This window comes from Pantherophis guttatus, chromosome 1 (assembly GCF_059756535.1).
Source record: "Pantherophis guttatus breed Tessera chromosome 1, ASM5975653v1, whole genome shotgun sequence".
In the NCBI taxonomy this organism is placed as follows: Eukaryota; Metazoa; Chordata; class Lepidosauria; order Squamata; family Colubridae; genus Pantherophis; species Pantherophis guttatus.
In genome coordinates, this window is record NC_142063.1 from 75,897,938 (window position 1) to 75,917,875 (window position 19,938).

At 38.0% G+C, this 19,938-nt stretch overlaps 2 protein-coding genes across 7 annotated transcripts in view; one reads left to right on the forward strand and one right to left on the reverse strand.

Moving 5' to 3' along the window:
* ACP2 (acid phosphatase 2, lysosomal) overlaps window positions 1-19,938 on the forward strand; it is a 52,230-nt gene that overhangs the window by 6,024 nt on the left and 26,268 nt on the right. The window lies entirely within an intron of this gene.
* NR1H3 (nuclear receptor subfamily 1 group H member 3) overlaps window positions 1-19,938 on the reverse strand; it is a 35,888-nt gene that overhangs the window by 3,127 nt on the left and 12,823 nt on the right. For 3 of the 6 annotated variants that reach the window (XM_034417538.3, XM_034417537.3, XM_034417542.3), the window contains exons 2-5: window positions 8,311-8,533; window positions 6,024-6,290; window positions 2,937-3,145; window positions 2,289-2,468 (exon numbers count right to left, since the gene is read on the reverse strand). In XM_034417538.3, the coding sequence (XP_034273429.1) occupies window positions 2,289-2,468; window positions 2,937-3,145; window positions 6,024-6,290; window positions 8,311-8,425 (771 nt within the window). In that variant the 5' untranslated portion in view covers window positions 8,426-8,533. Of the gene's footprint in view, window positions 1-2,288; window positions 2,469-2,936; window positions 3,146-6,023; window positions 6,291-8,310; window positions 8,534-18,789; window positions 18,871-19,938 lie in introns of those variants that run through there. The other 3 variants (XM_034417541.3, XM_087883017.1, XM_087883019.1) reach the window with 3 other exon arrangements.

Here is a 19,938-nt window from a genome sequence, read left to right on the forward strand (position 1 = left end):
ATCAATTAAAGAGTTATTGCACTCACATGTCATAAGTGATGAAATAAATACTTTTTGATAACAAAAATTATCAAAAAGAATGTGTACAGTACCTTTAATATATCTGTTTTGCTTTGTTTTGCTTTAATTTATTTAAATTGTAAGCTACATTGGAAGATAAATATGTACAGAAAAATGAGAAATAAAATGATTAAATAAATACATAATATATAAAAACATTTTTCTTGTCCTCTCTTTTCTCTCCACTCCTTTCTACACTTAAGTTTCTCCTAAGGTTAGGGATTTCTCTGGACTGATGCAGGGACAACTTCATGAGTAAGAGCGCTTCTTATAAAAATTAATTTGAGAAAATTCTCTGCTTTCCTGTCATCTCTCTGAAGCATGGCTATCTTTCTGAAGAAGGCCTCCTTGATTCTCAAAACACATATTTTGCCCAGATCTGCAGAATACAGGTGCCAAGAGGAAAGTACCAATCCACTAGATATCCTTTTAGGATCCCAATCAAAGCTTGTTCCTGTGAACCCTACTAGGTAGACCAGACCTAGAAAACTGCATAAGAATATTTTTATACTCCAGTAATTAGGAAAGCTTCTGCTTGAGTCACTTCCAAACTTGTCTCAATTTCTTTTGCCTAGATAACAATTCCTGCATATCAAGGTGATTTTCCACACATTCTACGTTTCCACTGACTGGGGTTTCAGATCAAATCTTCATTCTACTTTCTATGGTCACCTTAACATCAATTGGAATTTCATTAAGATCTAGAGGTTCAGAACCTCTCAAACAGCCAGGGGAATTATTTGTTTATTTATTCAGTCAGTCGGTCAGTTTGATGCCTTCTTACTCTAACCAACTCTGGACAGCTCACAATACACTAAATAATAAAAATGTAACATAAGAGACAGACATAAAACCAGAAGAACAAGATAGAAAAACTAGTAAACTCCAAAATATCCCACTAACTTCTAATATCCATAAGAAAAGGTCTGAGAGCAGAAATGTCCTCACAGCCTTCCAGAATACCAACAGAATGGGAGTCATTCAGATCTCAGGAGAAACCTGATAGATGACACTGTTTAACTTTAGGAACCTGAAGCATGCCAACCATTTTAGCCAAAATTGGTCAGGCAGATACCATGGAAGATTGACGGCTCTTCCAGTAACTGGGCTGTATGCCATGTACAGTATTATAGATGATAACTAGCACTTTGAATTACAAGGAAGTAATCTGGCAACCAATGCCATTCACACAGCAGAGGTATGTATCACTTGGGTAAACTAAGGCATGCCGACAACTGCCATAAAGGAATGAACTGATGTTTAAATCCTGTTTTCTAAAATACTCCCTACTTTGGAAAGCTAACATCAGAAAACTTTAACTTAAAATTAATAGTTTGCTCATTAGGCATGTGTCTTTTAAAATGCTTTTTGATCCTAAAATTGCTCTAGTCAAACATTAATTTTTTTTAAATGTCTCCTTTGTCATTAGATGATACAAAAGGAAACTGCACATATACTCTCGTGTATGCTGATACATTTATTTATTTACTTATTTGATTTCTATAGATGCCCATCTCACAACTGATTTTAGGTGGAATATATTATAAAAACAATTTTAAAAATATAAAATAAATGTATATGGTTGCCGAGTAATACTACTGCTGTAGATGTTAACAAAGCCAAAAAAACAGAGCCCTTAGTGTACTCAAGGCCCTAGGCCCAGACATATAACCAGATCTTCACAACTTTATGAAATGCCAACAAAGTCAGGCTTATCCTAATCTTTGAAGGGACAATGTTCCAGAGGGCAGAGGCTTCAGCAGAAAAGACATGTCTCCTACTTCCTGCCAACCGACTTTCCTTGCCTGGCTCCTAATACATCCAACTTGCCAGACTGAATTGGACAGGTAGCAATGACTGGGATAAGATAATCCTTTAGATAACTCAAGTGATAAGTATGATAACTAGCAGCTTGAATTGTACAGAAGCATCGTGGTAGCCAATGAAGCTCACATAGCAATGGTTTTACATGTGTCAAATATCTGTCACCATTTATTATCTGTGCAGCCAAATTATGCACCAGTTGAAGTTTCAAAATGCTCTTCAAGGATAGCCACATAAAGAGCACATTGCATTAATCAATGAGACCACAAAGCATGAGTGACTGTAAACAAAGTTTCCACTTTGGCACAACTGGTACACAACATTAAGGTGTGCAAAGACCATCCTGACTACAGATGCCTCCTACTCATCTAGAAGGAGCCATAGAAAAATGGAAGAGTACTTACTTCTATTGTAGAAGTCTTCAAAAGAGCAATTTGGTCTTCTCTAGTGAGTTCCAAGAAACCTGGCAACTGTTTGGCAAAGTCCACAATTTCCTGCACAGAAATGATGGCAAGCTCTGTGAAATGAGCAAAGCGCTGTTGTCGTGCTTCACGATGAAGAGGATCTGAAATCTGAGGCCATGGCTGCAATTAAATAGCAAACCCACAGAGAGAGAAAGAAGACTTTAATAAGAATAGAAATTAAAAACAGGAAGTCCATTGAAATTAGTCTAATTATCTCATAGCTCTCATACAAGTTTGATCTAAACAAAACTAGTATTGTATCTGGTTAATATGTTATACAACCCCTCCAGTACATGTTACACTATCCTTTTTCACTAGGAATTCAGAATCATTCCGCTTCAAAACAAGCAAGTTTCCACCAACTATTCTTTCAGCTCTTTGGCCGCAGCAACTGAAAGGTAAAAGCAAGCTCCTCTCAGACCCTCTTGGGCCTCTGGAGACTATTACAACATGAATGCAGTATCTATTAAGTATGAGGCATTATTCTATAAATTAACCATTCATTATACAAAATCAAAAGAAAGCTTTAGTGAAGTATGTGTCTGCTTTCTCCTTCTATTTAACAGCCCACAATAATTGTGCTTTTACCGTCACTTTGAGCCTATCTGTGAAAGACCGTTGATTACACTGCTGTTGAGCTGCAACAAGTTTTTCTATCATAACAAGCTGCTCTGGTGTCATTTTGGGAGGGGTGCTTGGAGGAGATGGTGGGTTCTGACGCACAGCTATTATCCGGGCTTGATCATCTTCCTGCTTCTTAAGTTTCTTCAGCTGGATTTGCTCTTCAGAGAGAACACCTAAATGTAGAGCACAGGACAGATAGGAATCAATGATACCATGGCTACCAACCAGCTTACACTACATAATCACTTTTGCAAAATCCTTAAACTTCATCCATGACTAAATTGAACATAATTTGCAGTGAGAAACCCAGCCACAAAAATAGGGAAAAGGAGAGGACAAATATATCTCTTAAAGGAAAGAGAAAAGATATCTTTTCAAACCAGAATATGCCCAAGTGGCAAAGAAAAAACATTTGGTCAAACAAGTAAAATGAAGTGCCAGAAAGGATTCTGGTAATAAACTGATAGCAAACAGAAAGCATTCTACATTCTAGACCGGCATTTTATAATAACATTATCAATTTAAATAAGAACTAAAAGAACAAAAATGAAAATTATTAAAATCATATATGCATACATTGACTATAAGATGAGTAACAGAAGATTGTAACGATGCTGCATAGAGATTCCAGATACTTAGGAATATGGTTATATTTATATTTGCCTGTCATAAGATTATATACATTGAGAAGCATGTTTGAAGGAAGAATATTTTATGATTTGGGAGAAGATACTATCATATAGCCCCATTCTGGTGAAACAATCATGAATTACTAAATAAATTAGTCTAAGATCTAAAATCTAAGAAAAGTATGAAATTGAACTTGTACGGGAGCCATTTCAGTTGCCCAAAATAGAAAGCTAATTCTAGGATGGTTTGAACTGTTAAGTTCTAATATAAAAACTAATAGTAATTTGTTTATGTGGGTATAATTTTTTTCTGTTCAATTGTGTTCCATTCTTGGAGACTGCCTGGACAAGTCCGTGCAGTTTTCTTGCAAGGTTTTTCAAACGCAGTTTGAAAAAGCCATTGCCTCCTTTGTAGGGCTGAGAGAAAATGAGTGGCCCAAGATCACCCAGCTGGCTTTGTGCCCAAGGCAGCATTAGAATTCACAGTCTCCTAGTTTCTAGCCTGATGCCTTAACCCAGGGATGTCAAACTGAAGGCCCGCTGGCCGGATCCAGCCCATGGGGTGCTTAGATCTGGCCTGTGGGGCTGCCCTGGACACAGCAAAGGACCGGCCTGCAGTGCCACTGCCAGCGAAATTGGGCTCCGTTTTTGCTGTCAGAGAGCTAGCAAATCCTTTCGAGGTAGGTAAAATGAGGACCCAGATTGTGGGGGCAATAAGCTGACTTTGTATAAAAAAGACACCGGTTAGGGGGGGCCGAAAGCCCTACTAAGCAGGTATATACAAAAGTATGAAGGCTATTGCTTAACGTATTGTAAGCCGCCCTGAGTCTCCGGAGAAGGACGGCATATAAATCGAACCAATAAATAAGTAAGTAAGTAAGTAAGTAAGTAAGTAAGTAAGTAAGTAAATTTGAGCATCCAAGAAGGGACAGGAAAGGAGAAAGGGAAAGAAAAAGAAAAAGAAAAAGAAGGAAAGGAAGGAAAGATGGGAAGAGAGCAAGGAAAAATAAGAAAAGAGGGGAAGGAAGAAGAAAGAAGGAAGGAAGGAAGGAAGGAAGGAAGGAAGGAAGGAAGGAAGGAAGGAAGGAGAGAGATTATGAGAGGGAGGGAGGGTCTGAGGGAAGTCCTGCCTTAGCACTTGCCCACCACAAGTGCCCCCGACATGAGTGATGTCGAGCTGACTATGCCCACACTGGTCATGCCCATCCTGGCCACGCCCATCCCAGCCAGCCCTCCCTCCAAGGTCAAACACAACCCTGATGCAGCCCTCAATGAAATTGAGTTTGACACCCCTGCCTTAACCATTATACCAAACTGGCTCTCAAATATAATATACTAATCTATTTTGTTACCCTATTTATTAGGTATTAGGTCTGCATTATTCCACAATAGATTTGTACTTTAATTTTAAAAAGGATTTTTTTTCGTAAGAGAAATACAGTGAGACTCCAGTTTCATGGTGTACTTCAAATTATAAATTGGTCAAGTAGTAAGCAACTGGCTTAGCTAAAATACAATCACATTATCATATTTTTGAATGCACAGTAGTCACTCACAAACTATTGTTATTATTGGGTGGAGTTATTCCATGTCTGGTTCTTAAAAAGAAGGGGCGTCTTTTGCAGGATCTTTTTTCCAAAATGTTCTTTCTATTTTGTAATGTCTAAGAACAGTGTTAGCATTAGATCATGTGACTGGCAAAGTGTGTTTGTAAAGAAAAGTGCTGTGAAGTGGCAGTTGCCTTATGAAGTCTGCTATTACATTGAACCTCAGCTGTTTTAACATTTAGTAACAGGGATAAATACCTGGCACTTTGGAAGCTATTGTACTTTACATGCATACTTTACAGCTGTCTGACAAAGAGAACAATTTGGGGGTTTTTCCCCATACTGAGCCTGGAAAGAATGAAACATTTAGGAAATCTATCTGGTAAAATAAAATACGGATTTTAAGAGGTATGCAAATATCTAGTTACATCCTGTCAAAAGAGTTTGAAGGATCAGGATAGTAGCAATATAAAATGCACTTTTTTTTTCAGTGAAAAAATGAATTAATTTTCAGAACAGCAAGGATCTAAATCCTTTTGAAACAAAAAAAAGCATACCATAATTGAAAAAAACTCCTAACAAACAGCAGCTTGAACATTGTCCAAATCTAACCTGAGATAAACAGTTCAGGTATTAATGGACTTAAATATTTTGCATTTTGTAAAAATTCAAATAAAAATAATTTAAATAATTTAATTAAAGCATATTTTATTCAAACTCCTTGCTTTAATATATTATTTTGTTAGGTGATTGAGGTTCTATGACAGAGAGAGTACTGGCAGTTTTATTATGAAATGTAGCTAAAGGAAACATTTTTGTCTCTATAAAGCACTATCCCCAGAATGATCCTTGATATTTCCACACTAGGTACTTACATTGCTCTCGCATGCCTGCTTCATAGCACTTGCGTAACCGACACTCCTGACATTTCCGGCGCATGTACGTATCCATCTCACATCTGCCACTGTTCTTGCAGATATATTGGGCCCCTTTGATCACACTGCGTCGGAAAAAACCTTTGCAGCCCTCGCAACTCAGGACATTGTAATGGAAGCCAGAGGCTTTGTCCCCACATACGCTGCACACCTCATTTCCTAGCATCTTGGGGGCTGGCCCCTTCTTCCTTTTCAGTGGAGGATTTTCTAAAGCAGAGAAAAGGGATGAAAGGAAAGACTCTGAAATAAGACCTGAAAATGATAGAAGAAGAGCTTCTCATGATGTATACATGCTAACAGTTTTTTCATGCATAATAATATGCTGACTTTGGAGAAACCTGAAACGTTATATGTAGGTGGAATCAAAGAACATAAGGACCTGTGGTGAAGGAAGACCTCTGGATATACTGTTCTAATAATATTTACCCAATGGTGTTCAATGCATTTCTAGGGCCATGAGACTATAATGCAGATGATTTAATTAGTATTAAGAATAAGAATTATATCATCTCAGAATGTATAGGAATAATCAGGGGTAAGAATTCTGTATCCATTGTATTAAATATCCCTTCAAATACAAAGCTAGAATATTGGGTACAAGCTGAGCAATATATGTAATTAATCAAGCAATTCCCCTTTCTGTCTACGTATCTATTTTAAAAGAATCAGCAGCTATTAGATTCTGAGAGGACCTGGAAATAAAAATATCCTAGAGTGTTTCACATATAAAGGTAACAGACACAGAGAATGGGTAACTAAAGAAAATATTAGCTTTCAAAACTGGTTGTTTTGGTCTCTGTGTAATACATAACGGTATGTGGGAATGACTTTGGGAAATGGGGTAGAGATGTTGCTTAGGAGCAGTCATATAAGAGAAGCTGCATCAGAGATGGACAAAGAAGGGATATCCACTTAGGTTTTAAGCTCTAAAGAAGACAGCAGGGGATCTATACGTTCAGACTTGCACGATTCTGTTAATGTAGCTTTACAATAAAATAGAATTAGCTTATATTATCATGTTTCCTTTCTAGAAAGTCTGACATTCAGTGGGTTGGGCAGCAGGGATCAGCATTGTTTTTTTCAGTCTGACTAGGACAGCATTTACCAGTGTGATCAGTGGTGGGTTGTTCCCGGTTCGCATCAGTTCACAAGAACCAGTAGTAAAAATTTGTAGTAGTTCGGAGAAGCGGTAATAACATTGGCTAGCCACGCCCCTAAACCGGTCCCTGGCCCGGTCGCTGCTCGCTTACCCCGCCCACCCCATCAGAGGCCTTTTTTTTTTTTTTACTTTTTTTTTTTTTTACTTTTAAAATCATTTTTTCTACAACCTCTTCGGGTGAAAAAATGCTTTTAAAAGTAAAAAAAAAAGCCTCTGATGATCGCGCGGCTCAGCTGGGATCGTCAGAGGCTTCTAAAAGCCTTTTTTCCCGCAACCTCTTAAGGTTGTAGAAAAAATGCTTTTAAAAGAAAAAGAAAAAAAAAGAAAGTTGGCCATGCCCACCCAGTCACATTACCCCCCACCAAGCCATGCCACCAAATTAAGCCACACCCACAGAACCGGTAGTAAAAAATTTTAGAACCCACCCCTGAGTCTGATGCCATATTAGCGAGAGAATTCTGGGAATCAATTTCAAGAGACTTTATTCAGTTCCCATAGTTCCTCAGGTAATACAGCTATTGGTCTTGCTCCATGGGGTTTTTGAAAGCAAAGTCCAGCATACTTTTCATTTACATTTTACAGTTTCATGAGTCAGCTTCATAAACTTTTGAAATCATAAATAATCCAGACTATTCACTTTAAGCAGGTGGCTAGGGTTCATACCAGAAACAGAAATGTTTCTTTCCAACATTTTTCAAAACTCAGAAAAACCAAGCCAAACACCATCAACCCTTGCAAACTTTTTAGACCTTCTCATTAATTTCTTTCCCTCTACATTTCTTCCCAGGATTTTCCTTTACCTTTTTTCAAAGCTAGACCAAAAAGTTATTCTATATTCAATATCCATATCATATTCCATAGTTATTGTTATATCCATTATCCTATAATGTATTGCTTGAATGGAGATAGTTTTGTTTTTAATGTGCAGAAACTACTTTAAAATTTCATGAAATCCATAGGAGTACCTAGAATTCCGCCACATAGGCCTATCACATGATTTGATTTAACATAGAGATAATTTGGTACTGCATTCCAAACATATGAATTAAAACAAGAATGTACTCTTACCTATAGGTTCAGAGGGAATCTCTGAATTCTGGAAAAGTGCAAATACTTTTTCCTCCATGTTAAAAACACTTGTCTTCTTCCCATGGTTCTGTGTGACAAGCTGAGTAGGACCCATGGTGGCTATTCTACACGTTCTTGTAATCTCTAAAGCATGTCTATGAACATACTCAGGATGTTTGCATGCAGTGTTACAATGACTTCATAAAATGGAGAAAAACAAAAGCTATAATAAAAGAAAAACAAAATTCCCGAAGTTATATGGAAGTCTTTTGTTTCCATACTACCACCCACAAGAGTATCCACCCAGGCTACAATTATTCAACCTCAAAGAATTAGTTTGTCTTCTTTAACTAGAAAACACATTTTCAATAAAACTTAATGTTTCTGTTAGAAATATAAATATTATTGTTATCAATAATATAATACTTATAATAGAAATAGTGTTTTAATTATTTGTTGGTTTTCAACCAACTTTTCATACAGCAGCTCAAGAGGATGTACATAGTGTTCCATTGTAGCTTGTCCAGGACTGTCATAACCAGATTATTTTAAGTAGCATTCTCCAACTTGGTGCCCTCCAAATGTGCTGTGCTGTACTGATAGGTAACATTGGGAATTGTATTTCCAGCAGATCTGAAGGATATCCGTGTGGGAAAGTTGGATAAAAAGTGAAGAAGCCAATCAAATTGCCCAATAAGGCATTTTCACTTTTAATGCATGTATCTAATTTTTATTACTTGTTTATCTCCAAAAACATATTTCTTTAGGCAGATCGGAAACCTAAGTAAGAAAACAGTAAACAGTAAAACTTTAAAACTATTTCATATCAATCATTAAAAACAATCCAAAACTAAGGCAGCTTCCTGCCAAAGAAATAAAGATTCTGAAATACTGTAGTGTGGAAGGGAGGAAGGAAGGAAGGAAGGAAGGAGCAAAACAGCCTAGTTGCCTGAAAGTCTTTCTTTATTAATTATAACTTTAGCAAAGTTCTGGGTTCAGCTATTCTCAGTAAAGCATATTGCTCTGATTACCATTTTTAGGACCTTAGAAGCAGTGAAAGGAGTTCACCTGGTTTGCAGCAGTATGCCTGATTGTGATGGTCTCCTTACATGCCAAACTAAAACTTCACTGTGGTAATTCTGATTCTAGCAAAACTCTGAGTTATTGAAAGGTAACAGTATCTCAGTAGAAAACCTACTTCAGGGAACATCTGCTGAATGGTTATGTGAGATATATTTAATCAAACTTCCTTATTTAAAGCACAAAAAAAAAATTCAAAGAGGATCTAGATACATTAAAAGGGGAAAAGACTGAATTGCCCCACCTAGATATCTGAAAAAAAATCAATTTGGTCTTTTGCTGCTGTCAGCTCAGTAGTTAAGCAATACTGCTGCAAAGTAGAACTGAAGGGTAGAATGTGCCAGGAAACGGGGTGTATTACCAGACAGCTGGAGCCAAAGAAAAGGGTATAGATGCTTGCTTGACTAAGGGAATTTCAAAATTGACATGTCATCACATGCAGAGGCCAAAGCAGGCACCCAAAGTGAAACTTGTTGCTTAGTACAGTTTTTGACTAGGAAAAAGTGATGTTGGCAGTTAGAACTGGGGAAGTTGTAGTGCATCTCTGAAGAAAACAAACAACAGTCAGAAGTAAGCATTACTCTTCTCTGTTCCTCTGCAATGAACCTGATAACTTATTGATCACAGTTTCTTCTTTAAAATGCTTCTAAATTCCATTTTAAGTGCCTGCAGTAGCTAGGTAATCTCATTTGTGTGTTTACTTCCCAATCATCTTGCCTGGCTTTCTTTCTTGGTTCATTCATTGCTATTTCATGGACCTTAAATAACTGAATGGGAAAATCAATTCTACACGTTAATTCTTCAATTAAATAAAAACAATATCGTTCCTACTGCAGTACGCAGGCATTTCCTATATCTTTTGGTCATTATATAGAGCAACCATGTATGATTTTATTTTTCTTTACTGAGATACAGTGGTGAGATTCAATTTTTTCTGCTACTGGTTCTGTGGGCGTGGCTTGGTGGGCGGCACCTTGCTGTGAGTGACATCGAGTTGGCCACGCCCACTCAGTCACATGACACCCACCAAGCCACGCCCACAGAACCAGCATAAAAGGCAGCTCCTGTGGCCTGTCTCCTTATGGGAGGCTCTCCTCCCTGCGTCAAAGTACCTTAAAGGGACACCGCAGTCCAGCTGCCTTCCAAGCAGTTCCATTGCAATGCCATCCCTCTGGCATAGACCGTTCTCCTGGTAGGTCTGGCAATGGGGTGCGGCCGCGCACCGGCAGGCAATGGAATGCACATGTGTGGGCGGTGCAAAGAACAAGACGGTGATGGCAGTGACGGGACTTCTTCAGGCCGCTTTTTTGGCCTGTAGTTTTCGGTGCAAGAAGCCTGCAGCCACCACCTCTTTTTCGGCGTGAGAAGCCTCTTTGCCAGCCAGAACCGAGCCAGAGCGGGAGGCTTCTCGCGCTGAAAAAGAGGCAGTATTTGCAGGCTTGTTGCGCTGAAAACTGTTCTACCCCAGCTCCGGATTTCCGAGGATATTGATACACACCAACAGTCCTTATCAAATTTATTAAGTAGCAAGAATAAATAAGACTGGCAAAGGTTGGCAACCAGCCCAGAAAACAAGATATGATAAACCAAAATACTCTGATAATAAATACGAGTTGTTTCCAACAAGAAAGCACTAGCTGCGTGCAACTTAAATAGGCTAAGGGAGTGGCCAATTATCCTCAAGCCCTACTCTCGAGTAGACCTCCTCCTGCCTTTTGGCAGACCTGCGTGCTCGAGCATTGAGGAGAGGCTCCTCCACTTCGCTCTCTTCACTTGAGGGAACCTCTGGAGGTTCTGAAGGTCCTGGCTGAGTCTCTGCCTCTGGCACCACATCCTCTTCAGCCTCCTCGCTGTCCGACATGGGCGCTGGCGGCGCAGGCTGCTGGCATGACACCACACCAGCCTCCTCTTCATCGGGATCAGCCACGATCTGCGCAGGCCACTGATGGGCCACAACAAAAACTACCAAAAACTACAGGCCTAAAAAGAGGCCTGAAGAAGTTCCATCGCTGCCATCATTATCCTGTTCTTTGCGCTGGCCATGTACGCACATCCCATTGCCTGCCGGTGCCATCTGTGGCCAGAGACAGACCCAGCCAGGAGAACGGCTTGCTGCACCGGAGGGACGGTGTCACAACAGAGCTGCTCAGAAGGCAGCCAAAAATTACCAGCGGCTGGACGCTCACCAGCCAAGCCTCGCTGGGGCAACCCCCACCAAGGGGACGAAGGTTAGCGAGGCAGAGGGCGAGTAGGCAGCATTCAAGAGGAGGCCCCAGGTAAGGCCAGAGCTGGGGAATGGCGTGTTTGTTCCCTGACCTGGCCAAGGTGAACGGCGAGTGGGTGGAGGCTCTGGGGCAAGGCCGAAGCTGGGGAATGGCGTGTTCCCAACTTGGCCAAGGTGAATGGCAAGCAGGTGGAGGCTCCGACTGGGGCCTCGGGGAATGGCGCCTCCCTGGGACCCGAGGCGAAGGGCAAGCATGCTTACCTTTGGTGAGCAGAGCGGGCAAGGTGCGGAGGTGAGGCGAGGTGATTAGCTGGGCTGCGTGGGGCAGGCGGGGGCCAGTGGCAACTGGGAGGGCGGGGGTGGGGCCAGTGAGAGGTGGTATTTGCCAGTTTGGTGAATCAGTTAAAATTTCCACTACCGGTTCGTCTAAACCGGTCCAAACCGGCTGAATACCACTTCTGGATACACTTAAGTATCAATCTCACTGTCAATTAGATAATGAATAAGAGTTCAATTATTAACAAGAATTGATGCATGTTGCGTACTGTAGATCCATTCTAACACTATTCCCCACTTTTCTCAAACTGCAGAGAAAATGATATATATGATGTGGGGAGAGACAAATCTGGGAGGAATGAAGAAGGAGAGCCAAATAATTTGGAGATAAGTAACCATCAAGCTCAACATTTTCATGATGCTCCTGGAACTAAAAATGACCTCTTCCATTGCCCCTTCCAATTATAAACTGCACCAGTGAGTTATAGCAATACAGTTGTCAAAAAAGTACATTTGCAGCTTCTCAAAGCAAAAAACACATACTCGATGTATGAAGCAAACTCCCAAATTCCTGCTGAAACCAGAAACACAATCTCTAAAGTGATATTCCCCTCACCAACTTTGTGATGTTTTTGCTCATCATCCTTTTTACCTCTCCCCCATACATTAAATATAGGCCCTGGTCACAAAAACATGGTCAGCTCCTGATCTTTCTTGAAAGACTATAGAGGCTTAAGAGAAACACACAAGTAAACCAATCACATATATATGATTGGATGTGAGCTATATGCCTTTTGCTGATTTATTTACTGGGATCCTATATTCTATTTGTGCTGTTACAGTTTAATAAAAGATAGCATTGAAGACATTTTTAAAATGTCACATACTAGTTTTATGGATCCATAAGCAGTTTCAGGCACATAATGATTCTCTAGTAAAAAGTTCCCAATTAGGAATGTTCATGACTACGGTAAACTTTGAAATCAAAGACTGTGTGGTGTTAAAAATGTAAGAGATCATTATAACATGAAATATTTTCAAGGGAAGGATGTATGTTAGAGAATTAGCAAAACTAAAGGAAATCTGCAGTGATGCTTCAGTGGGAAACATGACAATGAAGTCAGAATAATCTTCATCTTCAAATTATTTGCTTTCTTATATCATAATCAGAAGCCAATTCCCTATGCTTGCAATATAAATAAAACCATGAAAACAAAATATAAAACAGTTAATCAACCTAGGTAGGAACTTCCTAATCTCAATTATAGAGACAATTCAATCTTAAAAGACCTAAAGAAAAGGCTTGTTTTCAGTCTTTTGCAATGATGCTGGGGTAGGTAGCACCTGAATCTTCTGACCCTTATCTCTCTCACACATGTATGTGTGGAACCTTAAAGATCCATACTCAAGATGAGCACACAGAATATTCTATATACTGAAGGCTGTCTTGGAGAGGAGATTTATGCTGTTTATGCTCTTCCACTCACTGATACAAGGATTGGATGCATAACATATCCAGCATATGGTGACGATTGGCTAGTGCCAAAATAAATTAAAATTAGACTGGACTGATTGAATCAACATTTGAAGCACCTTTTCATGTATTATTAATAAATCCAGAGTTTTACTGTTATACTCTGGGAAGTTTGAGAAATTCAGAATCTGAAAATAGTTGGAAAGATCTTAAGACCATTGGAAATGAATTGTTATAATAAAATATTATAACAATTTCTTTTGACAGAAATTTATAGGTTTTGGATAGCTCATAAGCAAGTTTTTTGGAGATCACTCTGATGTAAAAACTATTGTTGCTTATATACAATCTAATCTAGCGTAGATTTTTTTCAACAATAAAAAATTAAAAACTGTTTTAAGATTTCAAATGTTTGCAAGATATTCAAATCCTCTTTTATACATTTTGTATCAAGTGATAGATAAACCAGTATCCATCAAATTCCTCAATTTAATTAAAAGCTATTCAGCAGCAAATCAGCCAGGTTCCTTTCTAGAAAATCAAACAATAAGAGTTCAGAAGCTGGAAGAAAATGACTTTTATCTCATGTCCTATCTCTTATTAAGCACAACCAGAGTCTTGTTTTCTACAAAATCTTAATGGCATTTGCTTTAATTATACTGTGAAAATAAATTCCTTCCTGAAAATATGAAAACTCATTAAATGTTTAACTATCAAAGTGAAAGATGAAAAGAAGAGAGGTTTAGAAATAGAATAATGCCTACCCATTTTAAATTCCTTTGTTCCAATGATCCAGTTAATAATATCTATATGCTGGAAACTTGTGTGTTGTCTTGTCAGCTGTTATTAGTGCCAGTTCCAAATGAAAACAATAGAGTATCAGCCAATCGTTCTTTTAAAAAATGCAATGAGAACAACCCCAAACCCCATGGGGAAGTAAATGTAGGTAAAAGGCTAATGAAAGCATAAAATTCCCTGGGCTGTGGTCACATTCATGTGTCAGTTGAGGCACCAAGTATTTCCAAGATACATTGGCACCAGGCCTTACACCCTGCCCTATGTAGAATCAGCTGAACAACTCAGCAAGCAAATGTCCCAAGTCCAACTCCTCCTGCTCCTTCAGATATGAAGTGCTGTTATTAAAACAAACCAAACAATTCAAGCAATATTATCCTGTGGCCACCATTTGCACTCATAACCACAAAGAGACATCTCCCTTGTCTATCAGAAGAAGAGTACAGCTCTTTCTTCCTGCAACAAGAACTTTAATTTCACTATTATCATTTCTGTACTTATTTTCCATTATCTTTATAGACACACAAATTTACACATCTATGATCCTTTCCACCCATCATATTTTTAAGCTGTGTGAGCTTGCTTTCTCAAGAAGAGCCCCTCCTCTCCTTCTCATCTGCTTTTCTCCCAAGAATTGAAAGATCAGGCTCCACAGAAGCTGTGCTTATATTACATGCTGAACCACCAACTATCCAATTACATTTTTTGTAATTTATGCGTGCAGAACCCTGTACAGTGGAATGTTTACAGTGCTATACATATTCAAGCAATTGGAACAACTGAACAAACCATAATTTAGCTAAAAACAGATTACATGGATTTGCACAATTCAGCAAACAAAAAGAGATATCTTAAAAAAATAGAATAGAATAGAATAGAATAGAATAGAATAGAATAGAATAGAATAGAATAGAATAGAATAGAATAGAATAGAATAACAGAGTTGTAAGGGACCTTGGAGGTCTTCTAGTCCAACCCCCTGCTTAGGCAGGAAACCCTACACCACTTCAGACAAATGGTTATCCAACATCTTAAAAACTTCCAGTGTTGGAGCATTCACAACTTCTGGAGGCAAGTTGTTCCACTGATTAATTGTTCTAACTGTCAGGAAATTTCTTCTTAGTTCTAAATTGCTTCTCTCCTTGATTAGTTTCCACCCATTGCTTCTTGTTCTACACTCAGGTGTTTTGGAGAATAGCTTGACTCCCTCTTCTTTGTGGCAGCCCCTGAGATATTGGAACACTGTTATCATGTCACCCCTAGTCCTTCTTTTCATCAGACTAGACACACCCAGTTCCAGCAACCATTCTTTATATGTTTCAACATCTTTTTTACATCGCGGCAACCAAAACTGGATGCAGTATTCCAAGTGTGGCCTTACCAAGGCATTATAAAGTGGTATTAACACTTCACGTGATTTTGATTCTATCCCTCTGTTTATCCAGCCTAGAACTATGTTAGCTTTTTTGGCAGCTGCTGAATACTGCTGGCTCATATTTAAATGGTTGTCCACTAGGACTCCAAGATCCCTCTCACAGTTACTACTATTGAGCAAGGTACCACATATACTGTACCTGTGTATTTTGTTTTTCTTGCCTAAATGTAGAACCTTACTTTTTTCACTATTGAATTTCATTTTGTTAGATATAGCGCCCAATGTTCAAGTCTGTCAAGATCCTTCTGTATTTTAAGCCTATCTTCCGGAGTGCTGGTTATTCCTGCTAGCTTGGTGTCGTTTGCAAATTTGATGAGTTCCCCATCTACCCCCTTGTCCAATCATTGATGAAGATGTTGAAGAGTACTGGGCTTAAAACAGAGCCTTGGGGTACCCCACTGCATACTTCCCTCCATGTAGCTGCAGTTCCATTGAGGACTACATGTTGAGTGCAGTTGGTCAGCCAGTTACGAATCCATCTGGTGGTGATGCTGTCTAACCCACATTTTTCTACTTTATCTAGTAGTAGGTTATGGTCTATGTTGTCAAATGCCTTACTGAAATCCAAGTAAATTATATCGACAGCATTCCTCTGGTCCACTAATTTTGTCACTTTGTCAAAGAATGCAATAATATTAGTCTGGCATGATCTGTTTTTGACAAACCCATGTTGGCTTTTGGTTATTATTTTGTTTGCTTCTAGGTGTTTGCTGATTTGTTGCTTGATTATCTTTTCCAGAATCTTCCCTGGTATTGAGGTCAGGCTGATAGGTCTGTAGTTTCCTGAATCTATTTTTTTTCTTTTTTGAAGTTATTCTCCCCTCTTCCAAAGCTGGGAACAATGCCTATATATAAGCAAAATGCATGTGGATGTAACTCCAAAATGGACTGGACAACTAAATAAAACATTGGTGAAGAATAAGTCCTGGTTCTGGTTAGCATACATATATCCTACCAGATCATTTTCTGACAAAGTAAAAGACAGAATCCAAATATCTCACTGCATTGCCCTAGCTAAAAAAAAAAATAGACAACGCTATCCCCCACTGTCCTCTTTAAAGAGAGAACACACATTGAGATGTTTTCTGTAGCTCTCTCCTGTCACCTATCCGTGGTCCAGTTACAGTATTTGCAACTTAAATATGATATGGCCCTATCCAACGTGTCATTAATCTATGCTGGCTAAGGTTCAGAACTATAGTAAATCACAACAAGAAGGCACTGGAATCAGTCAGATTTAAAAACATAAATCACAATCTTCCAATTAAGAGATAATTCATCAATACATTTATGAAAAGTAATAAATGCAATTTCTTTCTAAAGAAATTACAAGGCAAAAATTACATAATAATAGATGAAACCATGCTCACTTTTCCCCCCAACAGACTGGTGCCAGCATGACTTTTTGCACTGATCAATTCCTCTTATTTTTGTACCAATCAGCAATATTTTTCATATGCTTCTTAAAAGGTTTATTAACTTCCTCTAAGAGTCTGCCACAGGGAAGCTAAATGTTCTCACAGTGTTGTCTTAGCTCTTCTTCTTGATCTCGCTAATTGACTTTTTCTCATTTGTTCTGAGATTGTCTTAACCCTTACACTGATCAGTATTTAGAACATGGGGTCCAATTCTTTCTGGTCTGGGACACACCTGCCTTTTAAGTGCAATAAATGCAGTAGGGGAAGCCATGACAAAAAATGAATTAGTTTTTAATTCCTTTGCATTTCAGTGTATTGAAATACAGTAAGCAACATTAATAAAAATATCCTCTAATAATGTATTTAATTAGTTCCTCTTCTGTTATATGAAAATATAAATTGATTGCAACTTTTTGAGTTACTGAACCCAAGACATTTATGCATTGTGCATAGTCTGGAGATGCCAGATTATGCATCTCCAATTAGAATGAGTAATTTGTTTTTCCCTTTTATGATTTAAAAATAGAGTTAAAGCATTTTGGATGAAAGATAAATCTGGAAATGAAAGATCTTCTGACAGTAAACAACTAGCTGTATGTGTCACCTCGAAGATGTAATTGTAAAACTTTTACTATTATAAATCCATCCTCTTTTCATTGGCCACTTCATTTTGTGTATTATTTAATTAATGCATGTGCCTTCCAGGCCAATAGTTTCAGACAGTTCCTAAGAACATACATATAATACATAAAATGCTAAAACTATTTAGCATTCTAAGGCAATTCGAACACTAAAACACTTAAGGAGACGACACAATAGATACTGTCAAACCACTCAGAACTTCCCTTTGCCATGCTGGGAGTAGGAAATTGTCACTGTGCATAAACAACAGAATACTGAATTAGGAGAGGGGTTATGTGGCTTTGAAATCTCACTAAACTATGAAAGCTGTACATTTTCTCTTCGCTTATCCTCATAGGAGAAGAATGAAGACCAAAATGACTCTTCTTGTTCCTCACACAGAAAATGATAAGATTGATTTTTTTTTTCACTCCAGAGTTCATTTATATTTCAAGAGGTCTGTTTCTATTCCTTTATATTATTTCAGTTGAATGTAATTATTTTCCAGGAATTAGACATAGATTTTCACAACAAAAAGTTGCATGCAAAGGATTAGGCCTTCTGTTCCTTAAGGCAGTGTTTCTCAACCTTGGGAAGTTTAAGATGTCTGGAATTCAATTCCCAGAATTCCCCAGCCAACATGCTGGCAAGTCAAACAAAAAAAGAAAATTGTAAAAAGAAAAAAAGAATTATATTGTATAATCACCAGTGAGCTATGATATGTCTCTAGGAAAATCAACCCTCCTTCCTTTGGGAGACATAGCAATCTCACAAAGTATAAATACAATCAAACTTTGTTTCTGAAAAGGAAACAACAAAAAGTAAAAATACCTTTATAACTTTTAGTAATCATAAACAAGCCTTTCAATGCTGAAGGACATAAAAATATAGTGCTGTTAAAATCAAATAGCCTTTTTTAAAATAAAAATACTCCATAGAGAAAAGTTTATACAGGAAAACACAGAATTTTGGAAGATCACAGAGCAATGCTAGTATCTTTCCAGTTGGAACCACTCTGAGATAAAAAGGTTCCAAGATGAACAAAAATACATAATGACAGTACTTGTACGAAGACAATCACTACAGACAATAAATTAAACATTAGTCAAATTAAAAATAATCTTATACAGTATTTCCATCTATTTTTAAATCTTACAAAAATAGCCATTTTTCTTAAAAACAGTTTTCCTTCTGTATCAGTTTTTCCAGTTTCTTGAGGATTCCAATCAGTTAATTCTGAGGCTTCTGGGAAACTGGCAGTTCCATTTTTCTTCACAGACTCAGTTCCCAACTTACTGTATGGTTTTGTTTCTCGGTAATAAAGAGAGAGGGGATTTGGAGGATCTTGTTTGTTACATTGTGCCAAAATCCATATGTTTCTGCCCACTAACAGATTATTTTCTATTAGATAAATGGCAGTAAGGGAGGTTGTAATTTGAATATTGAAAGAAATGACAACATAACTTAATGGAGACCTACTTTTTGCATCATTAAAGCAGATGCATCTTTTTCTACACTTGTACAGCTTCTGAGGAAGCTGCCCTCAGTTTTGTGTGCACACCATACTTGTTTCAGTGGGGAAAGTGCAGTCTCAACTCTTGGGAACTATTGGGGGCATCCATGTTTTTTTCTTGGTCATCACCTGAAAAATATTTGCCACAGCTTCTTACCATCAACATTATGGAAATTAACTTGCAGAAAAGAGGCATCTATGTTTAATGGTAAAGAGATGTTTGCATCAAAACAATATTCATATAATGAGTTGGCCTGGCCAAGCTCTAGAATATCAATTTTGTAAGAATCATAATTTAAGGTAATTTGGTTACAAAAGGAATAGAGAACACATACGCCTTCATTTATTTATCCCAATATGCTAAGCTGCAATAATGCTAAAATAATTACTGTATAAGAATATGAAATTATTAATCAAGTGCAAAATTCTACAATATCTTGAGTTCCCACATGTTTTGTGGGATAGCTCCTATTAGCTCCAAACAGTATGGCTAATGTCAGAGTGATAGATTTTGTAGATCAAATGTTCTTTACAGATTAAGATCAGGAAAGATTGTCCTAAAAACCTTGTAATCTGAATATAGACACTATGCATTTCCTGTTTTTCAATCTTACAGATTTTCTATAGCTTACAAAATTCCACTTGTCCTCTATTAACACAATGATTGGAGCATCACAAAAGATGAAAAGCAAATCAACTGCAAGACAACTTCCAAATCTTTCATTGTCACCTATTGCTTGCAGGTTACTATTTCTCCTCCTTCAGTGCCAAGAATGATTCAGTCTTTCACCC